We start from the raw sequence: 15,756 nt of genomic DNA on the forward strand, positions 1-15,756 counted from the left end.
TTTTCCTTTCTAACCAGTAAATGACTGCATCAAAGGACATGACGTCTCCTGAACTTGAGTTAGTTCACGTTCTGAGTGGTTTGCCAAGAAATTTGCATCAGTCTTCATCTTGTGCCTTTCAGTTTGACTTGTGGGCTTCTTTGCTTGACCCAGGGTCCCCAGCCCAGTAACATGTGTCACCATAGACCCAGGGCATCTGACCCACAGAGCAGCCAGCAGATAACCAGGGTCCACAGCTGCAGACATCTCTCTTCCTTCCTTCCTTCCTTCCTTCCTTCCTTCCTTCCTTCCTTCCTTCCTTCCTTCCTTCCTTCCTTCCTTCCTTCTTCCTCTTTGTTTTTGGTTTTCTGAGACAGGGTTTCTCTGTGTAGCTCTGGCTGTGCTCAAACTCACAGAGATCACCTACCTCTGCCTTCTGGAATGCCAGAATTAAAGGTGTGCACCGCGGACTTCTGTTATTTTCTCTGTCCATCTGCCACTTTCAAGTGGAAGGTGGAACTGTAACCCCTTGGTGTGTGTAATGCCAGGATCACAGGACCCTCAGAGACCACCAGGAGACAACTTGATGCAATAGCAAGAGAGCTTTATTACGAGAGCAATCGAACTCGGGACCCAAGTCTCCCTGACGCAGCAGTAGAGAAGTGGGACCCCGAGCTCTGAATGAACAGGGTTTTTAAAGGGAAAGACTGCAAGCAGGTGGTTTCCATGCCAGCAAGCAGGGGGGTTCATGCCTTGATGTTACAGAATTGGGTGAAGTTTAGCAGGGCAGGGTGACCTTTTCTGAGGCACTTAATCATAATTACTAAGGCATATAATCACAATGGGTAAAGCATATAGTCACAATGGCTATTATTCTAAACTATATTTGAAACATTGGGGAGAATTTTCCCACCCGATTCTCAACCGATTCCTATTGATTATTGCTAAGGAGATTGTCTCTATTTTCTATGAAGCATTTATTCTGTATTATTTCCTGGAGGCTGTTGGCTAGGAGAGTTAACTTTGTTTTCTGCCAAGTGTATATTCTGTGATATGTCCTGGTACCTGAATTCAGCTCCGAGTCAAGATGGCTCTTTATTTCAAAATGGATACTACCCACGCTAACTATACCCAGGCTAACTATACCTAGGCTAACTTAAACTCTTCAGTGTTAAATTTGGACCTGCTCTATCAGGTCTTGGCCCACAGAACCCTGCCTGGTCCTCACTACCCACCTCTATTTCATTTATGGTCTAGTGCTCTAATGTGACATTTGAACCCAGCTAAGATGTTCTTTGCTGCTTTACCTGTTACCTCTGCGTTGGGGTGGACAGATGTGTCATCACTTACATCCCTGTTCCTGTGACAGCCTCAAGCTTCTTAATTTACAGTGTCCTTAAAATTTGTCACCTTTAGCAGAACGTTTTCATTTAAAAAGTCTGTTCTCAAGCATTTGTCTCATGTATGTATGTGATTTCCTCCTGCATTTTAAGGTCCAAAACCCTCCCATGAAGCAGTGTGTCCCTACTTCTTGCCCCAGGTGGACCATACAGCAGCCGTGAAGGAGTACAGCCGGTCCTCTGCGGACCAGGAGGAGCCCCTGCCGCATGAGCTGAGGCCCTCAGCAGTCCTCAGCAGGACCATGGATTACCTGGTGACCCAGATCATGGACCAGAAGGAAGGCAGCCTGCGGGACTGGTATGACTTTGTGTGGAACCGCACACGGGGCATACGGAAGGTATGACTTCTCTAGTCAAATAACTAGGAAATGCATTTATAGTCACAAATTGAACTTCTTAAAACAAATTTATTTATTATGAATAGTGTTCTGCCTGTGTGTACACCTACAGGCCAGAAGAGGGCACCAGATGTCATTATTAGATGGCTGTGAGCCACCATGTAGTTGCTGGAAATTGAACTGAGGACCCCTGGAAGAACAGCCAGTGCTTTGCAAGTTTTTGTTTTTTCTTTTTGTGGTTATAAAGAGGTTTATTACGAAAAAGAAGAAAACTCAGACAGTGGGAGAGCTTAGAAGAGAGAGGAGAATACAGAATAGGGAGGGAGACAAACAGAAAATCAGAGGGACAGACAGGAACAGGCAGAAAGAAGAGGAGTGCAGCCATTATTCTTAACCTCTGAGCCATCTCTCCAGCCCCACAAATTGAACTTTTAAGTTTTCATTTTGTACAGATATTTTTATCTTAAACAAAAACAATTTTATTTGAGCTATTACAAAACTGTGTTTGATTGTGTTTCATGGGGTTAGTTTCAAGTTGAAATGTAATTCAACTCATAATCATAATTTTTTTCAAAGTTGGCTTTTCCTGGATCATGTGTGTATGTGGCTTCTTTGTGAGTGATGAGTGCATGTGTGCATATGTAATCTTCTCCTATAAATTGAACCAGGACATCACACAGCAGCATCTCTGTGATCCTCTGACGGTGTCTCTGATCGAGAAATGTACCCGATTTCACATTCACTGTGCCCACTTCATGTGCGAGGAGCCCATGTCCTCCTTTGATGCCAAGATCAACAATGAGAATATGACCAAGTGTCTACAGAGTCTCAAGGAGATGTACCAGGACCTGCGGAACAAGGGAGTTTTCTGTGCCAGTGAAGCAGAGTTCCAGGGCTACAATGTCCTGCTTAACCTCAACAAGGGAGACATTTTGAGGTATGTTTTCAGACTCAGAACTTGCTTTGATGTATCGAAAGTCTGTACTGCAGTTGGCACACTGAGCCAGAGTAAGCTGTGGGAGCAAGTGCTGAGCCCTGTGTAATCCCCTCATGTTCATTCCTGAGAGGGATCCTGAAAGGGTAGGAAACCAGGCCACGTAAGCCAGGAAGCCCCTTTAGAGTTCTTAGCAGCTCAGTTTCCAGAAAGTGTTGTCAGTGGCATATGTTAGAAGGAAAAGTTAAATGAAATCAGTGTGGATAACTTACTGGAGTGAGTGAATTTGAAATGCTGGCTTGATATTTCATAGACCTTCATGTGGGAAAAACAGGTGGAGAGTGATAAAGGAACACCAGCCATGCTTTGGCCTTCTTGTGTGATATAAATACATAGAAGTTACGTTTCTGTTAGGCTTTTTTGCTAAACACAGCTGTCAATCAGTTGGCATTACTTTAAAATGCTTGTTTTTTATGATTGATGGTTTTAAATTGTTTCCTTGTTTGTTCTTTGTTTTTTCAAGACAGGGTCCTGGACTCGCTTTGTAGACTAGGCTGGCCTGCAACTCACAAAGACAGAGGTCCGCCTGCCTCTGCCTGCCTGAGTGCTGGGATTACAGGCATCGCCACCTGGACTAGTGGCTAAATTGCTTCTTAACTCATTTATCATCTTTTATTTTTTCTTTCTTTATGTAGCCTTAGATGTCCTTGAACTCACTCTGGAGCTCAGGGGTTCACCTGCCTCTGCCTCTGGAGTGCTGGTATTAAAGGCTCATGTCACCAGGCCCAGCTGTTTATCATCTTGTTCAGATTTTTATTTAGTATTAATTTTAACTGTGTGTAGTATGTGTCTGTGTGTAGGCATGTATACATGAATGCAGGTTCCTGTAGAGGCTAGAAGAGGGTGTTAACATATCCTGGAACTGAAGTTAAAGGCAGCTGTGAGTCACCTGACATTGGTCCTAGGAACCTAATTTGGGTCCTTTGCAAGAGTAGCAAGTTCTTTTAACCTTTGAGCCATCTCTCCAGCCTGTAATCCTATCAGAGGTTCAAGGTCATCTTTGGCTACATAGTGAACTGGGATACAGAGGAGTCATTCAAGTGAATGAATGAATGAATGAATGAATGAATGAATGAATGAATGAATATATGAAAGAAGACTGTTGTATCATTTGAGTGTGAGAATGGCAGCTCTGATTGTGGAACTTAGATTTCAGTGGTGTGTGTCATCACTCAGACTGACTGTCACAGTGTTGCTGAAATCCAGTTATTTATCTGGTGGATTAAAATCAAGATTCTGACCATTTTGCCTCCATACAGAGAAGTGCAGCAGTTCCACCCTGACGTCAGGAACTCCCCCGAGGTGAACTTCGCTGTCCAGGCTTTTGCTGCATTGAACAGTAATAACTTCGTGAGGTTTTTCAAACTGGTCCAGTCGGCTTCTTACCTGAACGCGTGCCTGTTACACTGTTATTTCAATCAGGTGAGCAGAACCCTGCGGCAGCACAGGAACAGAAACAGTGACTGCTGTAGAGCTGAAGTGCTTCTCCGTTCCTGCACTCATTTTTTTTTTAAATTTTTATTTTATATGCATTACTGTGAAGGTGTCAGATCCCTTGGAATTGGCATTATAGGCAGTTGTGAGCTGCCATGTGGGTGCTGAGAATTGAACCCAGGTCCTTTGGAAGAGCACACAGCGCTCTTAACCATTGAGCCATTTCTCCAGCCCCTCCTGCACTCTTCCAAGCAGGCAGGCAGCAGGCAACTCGTGGAATCTGTCACAGACCAGCAAGCTATGGCTGGTTTAACCTTGTGTGATGGGGTTCTGTGGATCTGCACCAGGAGAGGCCATGCAGTGAAACACGGTTCTGTGGCTCGCAGAAATCTTTGGAATGACAGGTTGAGTTCAACACTGCCATTGCTTATATACTCATTTTTGTTCCGTTTTTTCTGCGTCCACACTCTCTAGCTCTAGCAAATAATCTTTAACCAGTTTGCTTGCTGTTGTCAGATTTGACTATCACCAGCACACCTGAAATTCTGGAATAAACAGAAAGGTTTGTTAATAATAACCCACATCTTAGGGGATCCTGTGCATTCATCAAGTGGAGCTTACAGGGGCTTTTTGTTGTTGGATTTTTTGGGGGAGGGGTGTTTTTACAGTTTATTTGTCCTCTCCTTAGAAATTTGTAACATTACATCAGATCAGGTCATCTCTACTCCTTTTGCCATTATCCAATCTCCAGGTCACTTTTTGCCAGCACCAGTGCTGGCCTTTGCAGCCCCCCCTGACCTCCTTCATTCTCTTCTTTAGTTCCTTTCCCTGTTTTCTGGTGGTCTTTTCCTTCTCATAAAGGCCATGTCTTTCAAGTCTGTGAGAGACATAAAGGCTCTTTGCATAATCTGGAGTCATGAAGCAAGCCAAAGTCAGTCACTTCCCAAGTGTTTTGATTCCAAATGTGATCTGGGGTTGTTTTGCATATTGTGGCTAGCTTTCTCTGGATTTCTGTCCTCCACACTGTTCCTTCCCACGGTAACAAACATCAGTGACCAGTTGTTTCCTAGAAGACTGTTTTGTTAGTCATGACTTCCTGGTCCAGATCACTACTGTGTCATTCATGATGGTGGTTGACCTTGAGCAGCGAAGGAGGAAGAGTAGAAGTATGTTTCAAATGAGTAGTGCTTCTGTACTGTTGGCTACTATAGGTAACTGTAAATAAGTGAAGGCTGGATATTATTTATGAAAACCTTTCTATTGGCAGTGGCCTCTGTGGTCCTTCCATTCTAGGCCTCTTCTTCTTGCTCTTTTAGCCCAGCTGTAGCTACCAAGGTGCCTTCTGTTTGCCTGTCTAGGCAAAGCTCACCCTTATCTCTCAGTGTTCCTGTTTCCTCAGACTGCCTTCCTTCTTTGTTGCACATAATTACAATTAAGTATACTTTTCTCTATTTACCACCTTTTGCTTTGGTCTCTTTTCTGACATGGCGGCAGTGTGGAAATGGGAATTGTGTTGGTTTTGTTTGCATTGTACTCTGAGCAGTAAGAGTGCAGCCAGGCACGTGTGTGCTCTTGAGGAATGTTGTTGGCAGTTAATGAACACCAGGAGAAGACAGACAACGTAGGCACCCAGAGACCCAGAAACCTTTAAGTTTTTAAGATTTTTATGTTTTTCTTTTGTTGTCATATTTATGTATTTGTTGTACTGCTACGAAACAGTTTTGTCTTCGTATGCAATTTCATGTCTTGCATTTTCTCTCACATTCCATATATTCTCATAATTTCAATACCTCAGCTACATCTGATTCAGGAGTTGCTGGACAGTTTGTTTTCATGTCCTTTTGTTGGTAGATATATTCTGGTTTTTCTTATAAATAAAGCTCCATCCCTATGATTTTCTTTGGGACTGTTTGCATAGTATTCTTTCCTGAGTATCTGACTGTCTGTTAGCCCAGGGTCCTCACTGGTTGACTGCCTCCACAGGAACTGAGCTCATTGTGTGGCTCATTGTCTGTGGCCTTCCTTTAAAAGGGTTTCTCTCTGAGCTTGATTTGACACGACTTCTTTCAGATCCGTAAGGACGCCCTCCGGGCACTCAATGTTGCGTACACCGTAAGCACACAGCGCTCTACTGTCTTCCCCTTGGATGGTATTGTCCGCATGCTGTTGTTCAGAGATTGCGAAGAGGCCACAAACTTCCTCAATTACCACGGCCTCACAGTAGCTGATGGGTAAGAGCCAGACTGCACCTGTGGACTTTTCCCTTCTCTCTGCCTCCCCCACCCCTTTTCTTTCCTGACTCTGATAAAGATCTACTTGCTGGGCCTTCAAGGAGGCCTCCTCTGTGTGCTCCTTCCCTGCTGTGAAACTAGGGGTGTTCCCAAGGTACACACGGGGCCAGAACAGGTCTATTCTTTTGTTTGAGAACAGGTCTCACTGTGCGGCCCTGGCTGGCCTCAAACTCATGGAGATCCACCTGCCTCTGCCTCCTGAGTACTAGAATTAAAGGTGTGCACAACCAGGGATTTGGGAATTAAAAGAACCAGACCAAGTCTTTTTTATTCTCAAATCTTTGTTTTTCACCAGTTACCAGAGAAACTTTACCTGAAGATAAAGACTTTTCTATTTTGTTCTTTGAAGATTGCCTTTGTTCAGTCATGTTTGGCCCCTACACAACTGATAGCAGAGCTGGGAATGCCAGTAGGCTATGTCAAGGTGTTCTGTACCTGTAGTCAGGGTTTTTGAGACTACTCATAAACTATCTCCCAACAAATAGCACCACTACACTTGACGTTCTGTGTGTGTTTCCTCGGCCCTCCTGTGGTTCTTCCTGCTCTATCCTCAGGGAGTACTGTGGCTTTGAATGAGAGGGCTGCCATCATCGAAAGAGGAGCATAGTAGTTTGTGTCATTCCATTCATGGCTGTTCTGTCCTGGGTCTGGTGTTTCCTCAAGACCAGAAGCATTCTCTTGTCATGTCTGTCCATTCTTGCTTTGATCAGGGGATCTAGTGGTTGGGTTTGAGGAGGCATAGCTGTCTTCTTTCCCTGCTGACGCCTCTCTGTGGGCTCTTTGTGGTCTGAGTAGCTGTGTTGAGCTGAATCGGTCAGCATTCTTGGAACCAGAGGGATTATCCAAGGCCAGGAAGTCGGTGTTTATTTCCCGGAAGCTGATGGTGTCAGTTGGAGAAGTCGTGAATGGAGGGCCACTGCCTCCCGTTCCTCGCCATACGCCTGTGTGCAGCTTTAACTCCCAGAATAAGTACGTTGGAGAGAGCCTGGCTACAGAGCTGCCCATCAGCACTCAGAGACCCGGTGTAGACACAGCAGGTGAGTGAAATTGTGCATTTACCTTTTGAAAGCCTCCCTGTCCCCAGATGATTCTGTCTGTGTTTGGAGGCCAGGCCTGTGGCCAGATATTTAAATATCTCTTACTTTGTCTAGATTTGGAGTTTTGAAGCCCTTGTTAGGGCTTGTGATACCATGATGCAGTTTCCATACAAAGCATGTATCATCATCCAGTGCCGAGTACCCACCCTTAGGGTTGATATTGAGGCTGATCCACTCCTTGTATGGATAGCTTCTCTGTCCTCTTGCAGACGTTGTGGTTATGTGGTCCTGGCAGCAAGTACCTTCAGCACCTGTGTGTTCCTTTCTAGGGGGCGGGAGAGGAGAGGAGTATGGCACAGAGGTGGAGGTACCACCAATGGCTGCCCTCCCACAGCCTCCTCCTGTACCGTCATCCACATCAGTGCTTCATGTCACGCCGCTGACCCCAGCTGTGGCACCCAGCCTTTTCCAGTCCTCCATGCAGCCAGAGCTGGTGCCTCCGAAGCCTGCACCTGTGTACTCTGATTCGGTAGGGTTCTTCCACATTCAAGCTTCATGAAGTCTAAATATTCTATATAGGGGGACTGTGTTGCCTGGTCTCATTAGATAGGAGACAGAGTCAGGAAGGTGAGGGAGAGGATGGACCTATCCAGGGTCATAGCCTCAGGTGGCCAAGGTAGAGCCACTGCCTTCAGGGCAGCTGCAGAGGCCCCATCTTCATCACAGCAGTCAGAGCTGTGCTTTAATGGTTCCCACCACAATACCAGGCTGAACCCGGCATGTCTGCTCTGACTGAAGTCAGTGTGCTCACTTGTGACGCCCAGGGAATGGGCTGACCAGGGCCTGTGGGGTCCTGTCACTGCTTTGTGCCTGTAGGCAGAGGGTGGCTTTGTTTTTAAGCAGAGCTTGTCTGTTGCACAAGTGGGGACTTGACTGTGTCTCTCTGGCCTCTCAGGCAGATGCTGGACATTAGCCCTCCTGAGGGTCAGGGAGTCTTGAGGAAAAGCCTAAAGGTCACAAAAATTGAGTGGACAAGAAATGATGTATAAAAGTGCTGTTGAGGCCACCTACAGGGCAGCTAACAGCAGGCTTGCCCTCTCCCCTCTGGAAAACACCTTTCGGTTGCTCAAGAGATCTTGCTGAAGAACGGCACTGACCTTGCACTAGGGTCCCTTGCTTTATCAGGAAAACCTTCACAAATGTCCGCTAAGAAGCCTTGGCAGATGACCTGGCTGAACCCTGTGCTGGTGTCTCCTTAGGACCTGGTGCAGGTGGTGGACGAGCTCATCCAGGAGGCTCTGCAAGTAGACTGTGAGGAAGTCAGCACTGCCGGGGCAGCCTATGTGGCTGCAGCTCTGGGGTGAGTGGCAGCTGACATGCCAGCCTTTCCTGCTCTGCGCACAATCATGCTCTTCCTTATAAGGCTGTTCTCATTGATCCACAAGATCCAGTTCTATGTGCTTAAGATCCATTGTGCCAATTTCAAGGCCTTTCACCTCCCTGAGGCCTAAATGTTTTCTCTATTCTGAGTGAGTGTAGTTTCTCCTGTTTCTGACCTATATTTATTAGCCTGGGATTTCCATTTGTGATTCCTTTTTTAAATGATTCAGATTTTATTTATTCATTTGCATATTTTAAGTTTTATGTGTTTTAAGTATTTTGCCTGCACGTATGTGTGTGTATTCCATGTATGCCTGCTGCCTGCAGAGGGCGGAAGAAGGCATCAGCTCCCCTGGAACTGGAGTTACAGGTGGTTGTGAGGTGCTGTGTGGGTCTGGAAGAATAGCAGTGCTCTTAAGTACTGAGCTGTTTCTCCAGCCCCAGCCTTGGATTTTTTTTTTTTTTTTTTTTTTTTTTTTTTTTTTTCTGAGGGGGGTGAGGAGCATGGCTTTCGAGAAAGGGTCTCCTTATGTAGACCAGGTTGGCCTCCACTCAAGAGAGCCTGCTTCTGCCTCCTTAGTGCTGGGACTGAAGCTACACCCCACCATCCCCAGCCCGCACCCCTGAGTTCCTGGTCCACTCCCCTTAGCCTCCTGAGCGCTAGCATTGCAGACATGTCCACCACGTCCAGGGGAATGGTGGCTCTTCCTGTCCCTCACATTCTTTGTGACACGAAGTGCTATCTCATGAAAAATTCGACTTGGCTCTCTCTAATGGCTAATGGTGCTGGTCCTTTTTCATGTCCTTACTGCCCATTTATGTACATTTTCCTAGAACCATAAATAAGTTGTTTTGCAGTTTTTACTTGAGTGTTTGTGTTTGACTTGTAGGGATTTTCTTACATTGTAGATGTCAATCCCTTATCAAACACAGAATTTGCATGTATTTTCACCCTCTGGGTTGTCTTTCTTTTTCTATTTTTCTAATTTTTTCTAATTTTCCTTTTGTTGCCTATGCTTTTAGGGTCTTAATCTAAGAAGGTGCTGCCAAATCCAGTGTCATGCAAATACTCCTGTTTCTTCTGCAAGTTTTATATCTTACATTTTTTCTTTGTTTTGTTTGTTTGTTTAGACTGGGTTTCACTTTGTAGCCCTGGCTGGCCTAGTATGTAGCAGACTGTCATGGAAATGTTCAAACAACTACTAGGGGCTAGAGTTGTAGTTCAAATTGTTTGTGACCTTAATTTAACCATATTAGGACTACTTTCTCATTTTTGAGTCTAAGTAACACACCTTATAAAACTAGTTCACCATTTCATTTACAAAAATAAAGTTATTTATAATAAGAGATGTAATAAACTCACTTCTATATTTTTTACTTGGTTTTTAAACTTGTTTACTCTTTGATCACCATTGTAAATTATATCTTTTGAGCTCTGTAATTTCAAAAGCCACAGTTTTTTGTGGTAATATGTTGTATACACACAGTATTAACATACTTAGTTGTAGCTGTGTGAGAGAGTAAGTATAGTTGTTTTTGTTGTTTATTGTGGATGCTACTTTCTAGAAGAATTTTATTTTATTTATTAATAATTATTGCTATTATTTCAGGTTACCATATTAGCGCAGTGTTAGCCATGTTGCCAGCCCGAGATGGTTTTTCATATGTTGAACTATCTCTGCATTCCAGAAAGAACTCTCCTGTGGCTTACTTTTTGTCTGAGTTTGAATGCTGTCTGCTTCGTTTTATCCAGTGTCTCTAACGCTGCTGTGGAGGATCTGATAACAGCTGCAACCACAGGAATATTGAGGCATGTCGCAGCTGAAGAAGTGTCCATGGAAAGGCAGAGAAGAGAGGAAGAAAAGCGACGGGCTGAAGAAGAGAGGTGAGTACGTCCTGCTCCTATAGCTGCGCATGAAGGTCAGTTTGTACCAGTCCTGACCTCTGCTAGCCCTCTTGCTAGTCACTGTGTTGCCATCTGTCCCTTGTTAGGCCATTTAGCACCTCATGATGACTGAAGGAAGGGCATGCGAGTTTGTGTGTGCGCGCATGTGTGTGTGTGTGTGTGTGTGTGTGTGTGTGTGTGTGTGTGTGTGTGTTGGGAGTGGATGACATATGTATGTGAATGTAGGTTTCTTTTGAGACCAGGAGAGGGCGTTAGTCCCTGTGGTAGTTACAGGCAGTTGTAAGCAGTTCCACGTAGGTGCTGAGACCTGAACTCAGGTCCTCTGCATTCCTTTTTTTTTTTTTTTTTTTTTTTTTTTTTTTTTTTTTTTGAGACAGGGTTTCTCTGTGTGGCCTTGGCTATCATGGACTTGCTTTGTAGACTGGGCTGGCTTCAAACTCACAGTGATACCCTGCCTTGCCTCCCTGAGTGCTGGCATTAGATATATGTGCCACCATGCCTGGCTACACTGTGCATTCTTAACCACTGACCCATCTCCCCACCCCTCATTCATTTTGATTCTTCAATGTTACCTTTGTGCTTTTTTTTTTTTTTTTTTTGTTTACTCATAGGCTGAAGCAAGAGAGAGAACTGGCGTTAACTCAGCTGAGTGAGGGCCTGGCTGCAGAGCTGACAGAACTCATGGTGACAGAGTGTGTGTGGGAAACCTGTACTCAGGAGTTAAAGTGAGTAACATGCTGTCGTCCTGATTGCCGGGAGTGGGAAGGAGGCACTGTGGCCGGGCTGATTGTAAGCTCAGCTCAGCATGTATAACAGGGTCTCTCTTTGTAGCCATGGCTGTCAGACTGGCCTTGGCCTCAGACATGCAGAGCTCCATCTGCCTGGCCTTCCAAGTGCTGACATTAAAGGCGTGTACTGTCATGCCCACAAGAAGCTTATCTTTTAGACAGTCACAAGTAACAAGCTGTTCTAATAGGGAGGCCCTCTGCCTCAGTCTCCTATCATGGACCCTGCATGAGGCAAGAGATGTGTCTGTTAGCAAATTTAGTAGCAGAACATTTCTGTACTAGGCCATGCACTGTTATTTTTCAGGGAGGGGAACCTTTCTAAAACTTTTGGGGTATGTTAGATTTCTTTGGACTTTTCATTCAAGAGTTTTAATCATTTTAGTGCTGAGTGTCAGGAAAGAAAGCATGCCGGTTGTGAAGGGCATCTGTCCTCGTGTTCCCCTGAGATAGCATGATGGTCGTGGACCACAGTGTATGTCAGCTCCCACCACAGAGGCAGTGGAATTTCAGTGGATGGTACTTCCTGTTCCTATTACTTGGTAGCCTCTTTCTCTCATTGCTATAAGGAAGAGAGCTCACAGAATGATGGCAGATATGTCTGTTCTTTGAGGCAGGGTTATACTTTGTAGCACTGAATGTTTTAGCACTTACTACATAGCTCATGTTGGTCTTGAACTTGTGGTTGTTTTCCTATGTCAGCCTTCTATGTACTGGGATTAATTTAGTATGTTGGATCTTTTTTTTTTTTTTTTTCCCTGAGACAAGCTCTCACTCTGTAGTCCTGGCTGGCCTGAAGCTCACTTTGTAGACCAGGGTAGTCTCAAACTCAGAAAAAGCCACTCACCTCTGCCTCCTGAGTGCTGTAATTAAAGGTGTGTGCCACCATGCCAAGCTAGTGAATTTAGCCGCAGATAAAAAGCAGGGCTTGATGACACGTGAGGAAAGTGCCTGCAGTTCCGGCCACCTTAGAGTATGACTTAGTCCGGAATGTCTCTGGCACCCTCAAGGATGAGTTGCTTCTCTGTTTAAGGTTACTTCAGTTTTGTGACTAAGTGTACTTCATAGTTTCTCTGCTGCCTTAAATTTTGTTATTTAAAAATTTCTTTTTGGGCGAGAGAGATGGCTTAGTGGTTAAAAGTGCTTGCTGTTCTTCTAGAGGACCCAGGTTTAGTTCCCAGTGCCTATATCGGATGTTTACAGTCACTCATCACTCCAGCTCCAGGGGCTTGGACATCCTTTTCTGGCCTCTTTAGGCTCCCACATATATGTGGCATACGCACGTGCATCATATAATGTTTCTTTTGTGTCTGGATACAGCGGTACATGCCTGTCATCCCAGTACTTGTGAGGATGAGGGAGGAGAGCCACAGGTTTGAGCTCCAGCTGTAAAGCAAGTTTTAAGTTACTGGGGTTAACTGGTGAGAGTCTCTGTAAAAAAGAGAAAAGGCTGAGATACTGATTCATCTAAGGGCAACCATGGCTGACTAGAGGAAGCCATTCCTATTAGCTACTAGTGTTTATCATGTGTGTAAGGTACTTCTAAGTCTAGACACCACATGTTGCTGGTGAGACTTTGGAGTTGTCTCCGTGGTCATGTAAAAATAAAAATGCAAAGGCATGTATTGCTGATTCCATGTCCTGAATTCATTCTTCAGAACCCAGGTAGTAAAATAGAGAACTGACTTCCAGACATTGTCCCGTAACCTCCACATGTACCCACGTGCACCCGAATCCTCCCTTCCTGCCAAGTAAATAAAGTATGTGTAGGCTTTGAGGGTAGGCTCTTGAACTAATGCTAATTCAGCTACTGGGTTCAAGTGGTATTCTCACCTCAGGTTCCTGGGTATTTGGAACATTTGTGTAGGCTGACATGCCTTGTGAGTTACAGGGTTTTTTCTGGATTGTTATAGTGGCCTGTCTGGACTTGATCTGGCACCATGTATGACATCTTTCTCTAATCTTTCCAAGTGTCTGCTTTTAAATAAAAATAAAAGTCTTAAACTTTCTCTTATAGTGAAAATGTTAATTATGTTTCCATATGAGAACAGACTGCTCTTTTTCTGGGTTGGATACAGCAATCAAAACTAGCGCCTTGCACATGCCATGCAGATACTGTCCTACTTTGGTTTTCGTTGCTGTGATAAAGACCATGACTGAAAGCAACTTGGACAGGAAGGGGTTTGTTTGGCTTACCCTGCTATATCACAGCTCATTATTGAAGGAAGTCAGGACAAGAACTCAAGGCAAGAACCTGTAGGCAGGAACTGAAGCAGAAGCCATGGAGAAACACTATGTATTGGCTTGTTTCTCCTACTTTCATCAGCCTACTTTCTTATACCCCAAAACTATTTGCACAGTGGTGGCACCAACCCCATCTGGTTATGCCCTCTCTCATCAATCATTAATCAAGAAAATGCCCTACAAACTTGCCTAGAGTCAATATGATGGAAGCACTGTCTCACTTGAGGTTTCTCTTCCCTTATTACTTTAGCTGTGTCAAGTAGACACAGAACTAACTAGGAGAGATGCTCTACCATGCTTCCAGCTCAGACTGGTGCATTTTTAAAGCAGGCCCTTACGTGCCAGTAGCCCTTGCTGTAGCTGCCTCTGTGCTAATTACTCTGAATCTTAGGAGTGCAGTAGAGACAGACCAGAAGGCCCGTATAGCCCGCTGTTGTGAGGCTGTCTGTGCACACCTGGAGGACGCTTTTCTTGCTGAGGAGATTTTCCAGACTGCGAAAGAGACACTCCAGGAACTCCAGTGCTTCTGCAAATATCTACAAAGGTGAGTTCTGTGTTCTTAGAGATAAAGTTCACCTACTTGGAAGTCTTTTATCAGCTTCATTATTTGTTTGTTTGCTTAATTTTTGGTTTTTCAAGATAGGGTTTTTCTGTGTAGTCCTGGCTGTCCTGGACTCATTTTGTAGACCAGACTGGCCTTGAACTCACAAGAAATCCCCCTGCCTCTGCTTCCCAAGTGCTAGGATTAAAGGTGTGCACTACCATGCCAGGCGGTTGGGTTCATTATATTCAAGTTATCAATTCCCTTAGCCAGTGATGCTTATTTTGTAAGGATGCATATCTGAAGTAGACTTTCAGAAACAGTTGGTCATACATGCATGTCTTATGTTCTGAAGTCATTTGATTAGGGTGAGGATGGTTGTCCTGTATTTGAACAAATATTTATTTATAGATTTGTTGCTGTTTATTGGCTGAACTAGACACAGGAAAATGTCTGTGAATACCTTTAGCAAATAGATCATGGATGGCTTCACTAACATGGATCAATCTCCCAAACATAAGTATTGGTATTCTGATTAAAAGCAAAAACAAAAACGTATCTTTTAGATTTATTTTATTTTTTATGTATACAATGTTTTGTCTGCATGTATGTTTGTGTACCACATGTATGTCTAGTGCCTGAGGAGGTCAAAATAGAGTGTCACATCTGCTGGAACTAGAGTTATAGACAGTTGTGAGCCGCCACAATGCTAGGAACTGAACCTCGGTCCTCTGTAACAGCAACAAGTACTCTTAACTGCAGCACTAACCCTCCAGCCCCGGTACTGATATTTTTGATGATGGAGTTATGTCATGGTAAACTCACTGTGAGATGAAAATGCATTTACCACCCCTGACTTTCCCGGCACCATAGCTTAGCAACATAACACATGATACAGTGTTGAGTGGTTGCTTTCTTGGCTTACTGCATAATAGCTGTTTCTACAAGGATTTCTCATGATACTGTGAAAGTACTGTATAGCATATCACAAGTCTAGGACAGAACTTCTTAGATGTGGAGTTGCATAACAGGCTGTGAGGGATGCAAACACATAAAATGATGATAGTGATCAATGTACGATGACCAAAAATCAATTCGAAATCAAATGGGTGATGAGCTGATTCTTGGCATAACTCACTCCTTTGCCTTGGGACACTTCACTGTAGATTTGGTTCAGAATATACAGCATGTGGATTTTCCATTGCCATGCATCATGGCAGTGAACATTGTCTGAGACTCAAGACTCTTACATATTAGGACCCAAAGTGCCCTTCTTGTACACAACTATAGTATAGAAATGGAAGAGTTTAATGAATAAGCAGTATCTTATTTTTTTGAAAGACTTATTTATTATTTTATGTGTGGGGATGTTTGGCCTGCATGTGTCTGTTTGTCATGTGCCTGTAGTGCATGAATAGTTCAAAAAA

At 44.2% G+C, this 15,756-nt stretch overlaps 1 protein-coding gene across 1 annotated transcript in view; it reads left to right on the top strand.

Annotated features, from left to right (window-relative positions):
* Nucleotides 1-15,756, top strand: part of Mcm3ap (minichromosome maintenance complex component 3 associated protein) — a 44,251-nt gene that overhangs the window by 12,379 nt on the left and 16,116 nt on the right. Inside the window, exons 8-17 of the mRNA XM_055607046.1 lie at nt 1,520-1,717; nt 2,386-2,654; nt 3,971-4,133; nt 6,216-6,376; nt 7,232-7,473; nt 7,803-8,002; nt 8,733-8,833; nt 10,607-10,738; nt 11,371-11,484; nt 14,180-14,332. Coding sequence (XP_055463021.1) covers nt 1,520-1,717; nt 2,386-2,654; nt 3,971-4,133; nt 6,216-6,376; nt 7,232-7,473; nt 7,803-8,002; nt 8,733-8,833; nt 10,607-10,738; nt 11,371-11,484; nt 14,180-14,332 — 1,733 coding nt within the window. The remainder of the gene's footprint in view (nt 1-1,519; nt 1,718-2,385; nt 2,655-3,970; nt 4,134-6,215; nt 6,377-7,231; nt 7,474-7,802; nt 8,003-8,732; nt 8,834-10,606; nt 10,739-11,370; nt 11,485-14,179; nt 14,333-15,756) is intronic.

Source organism: Psammomys obesus, unplaced genomic scaffold, assembly GCF_907164565.1.
Source record: "Psammomys obesus unplaced genomic scaffold, mPsaObe1.curated_primary_1811, whole genome shotgun sequence".
In the NCBI taxonomy this organism is placed as follows: Eukaryota; Metazoa; Chordata; class Mammalia; order Rodentia; family Muridae; genus Psammomys; species Psammomys obesus.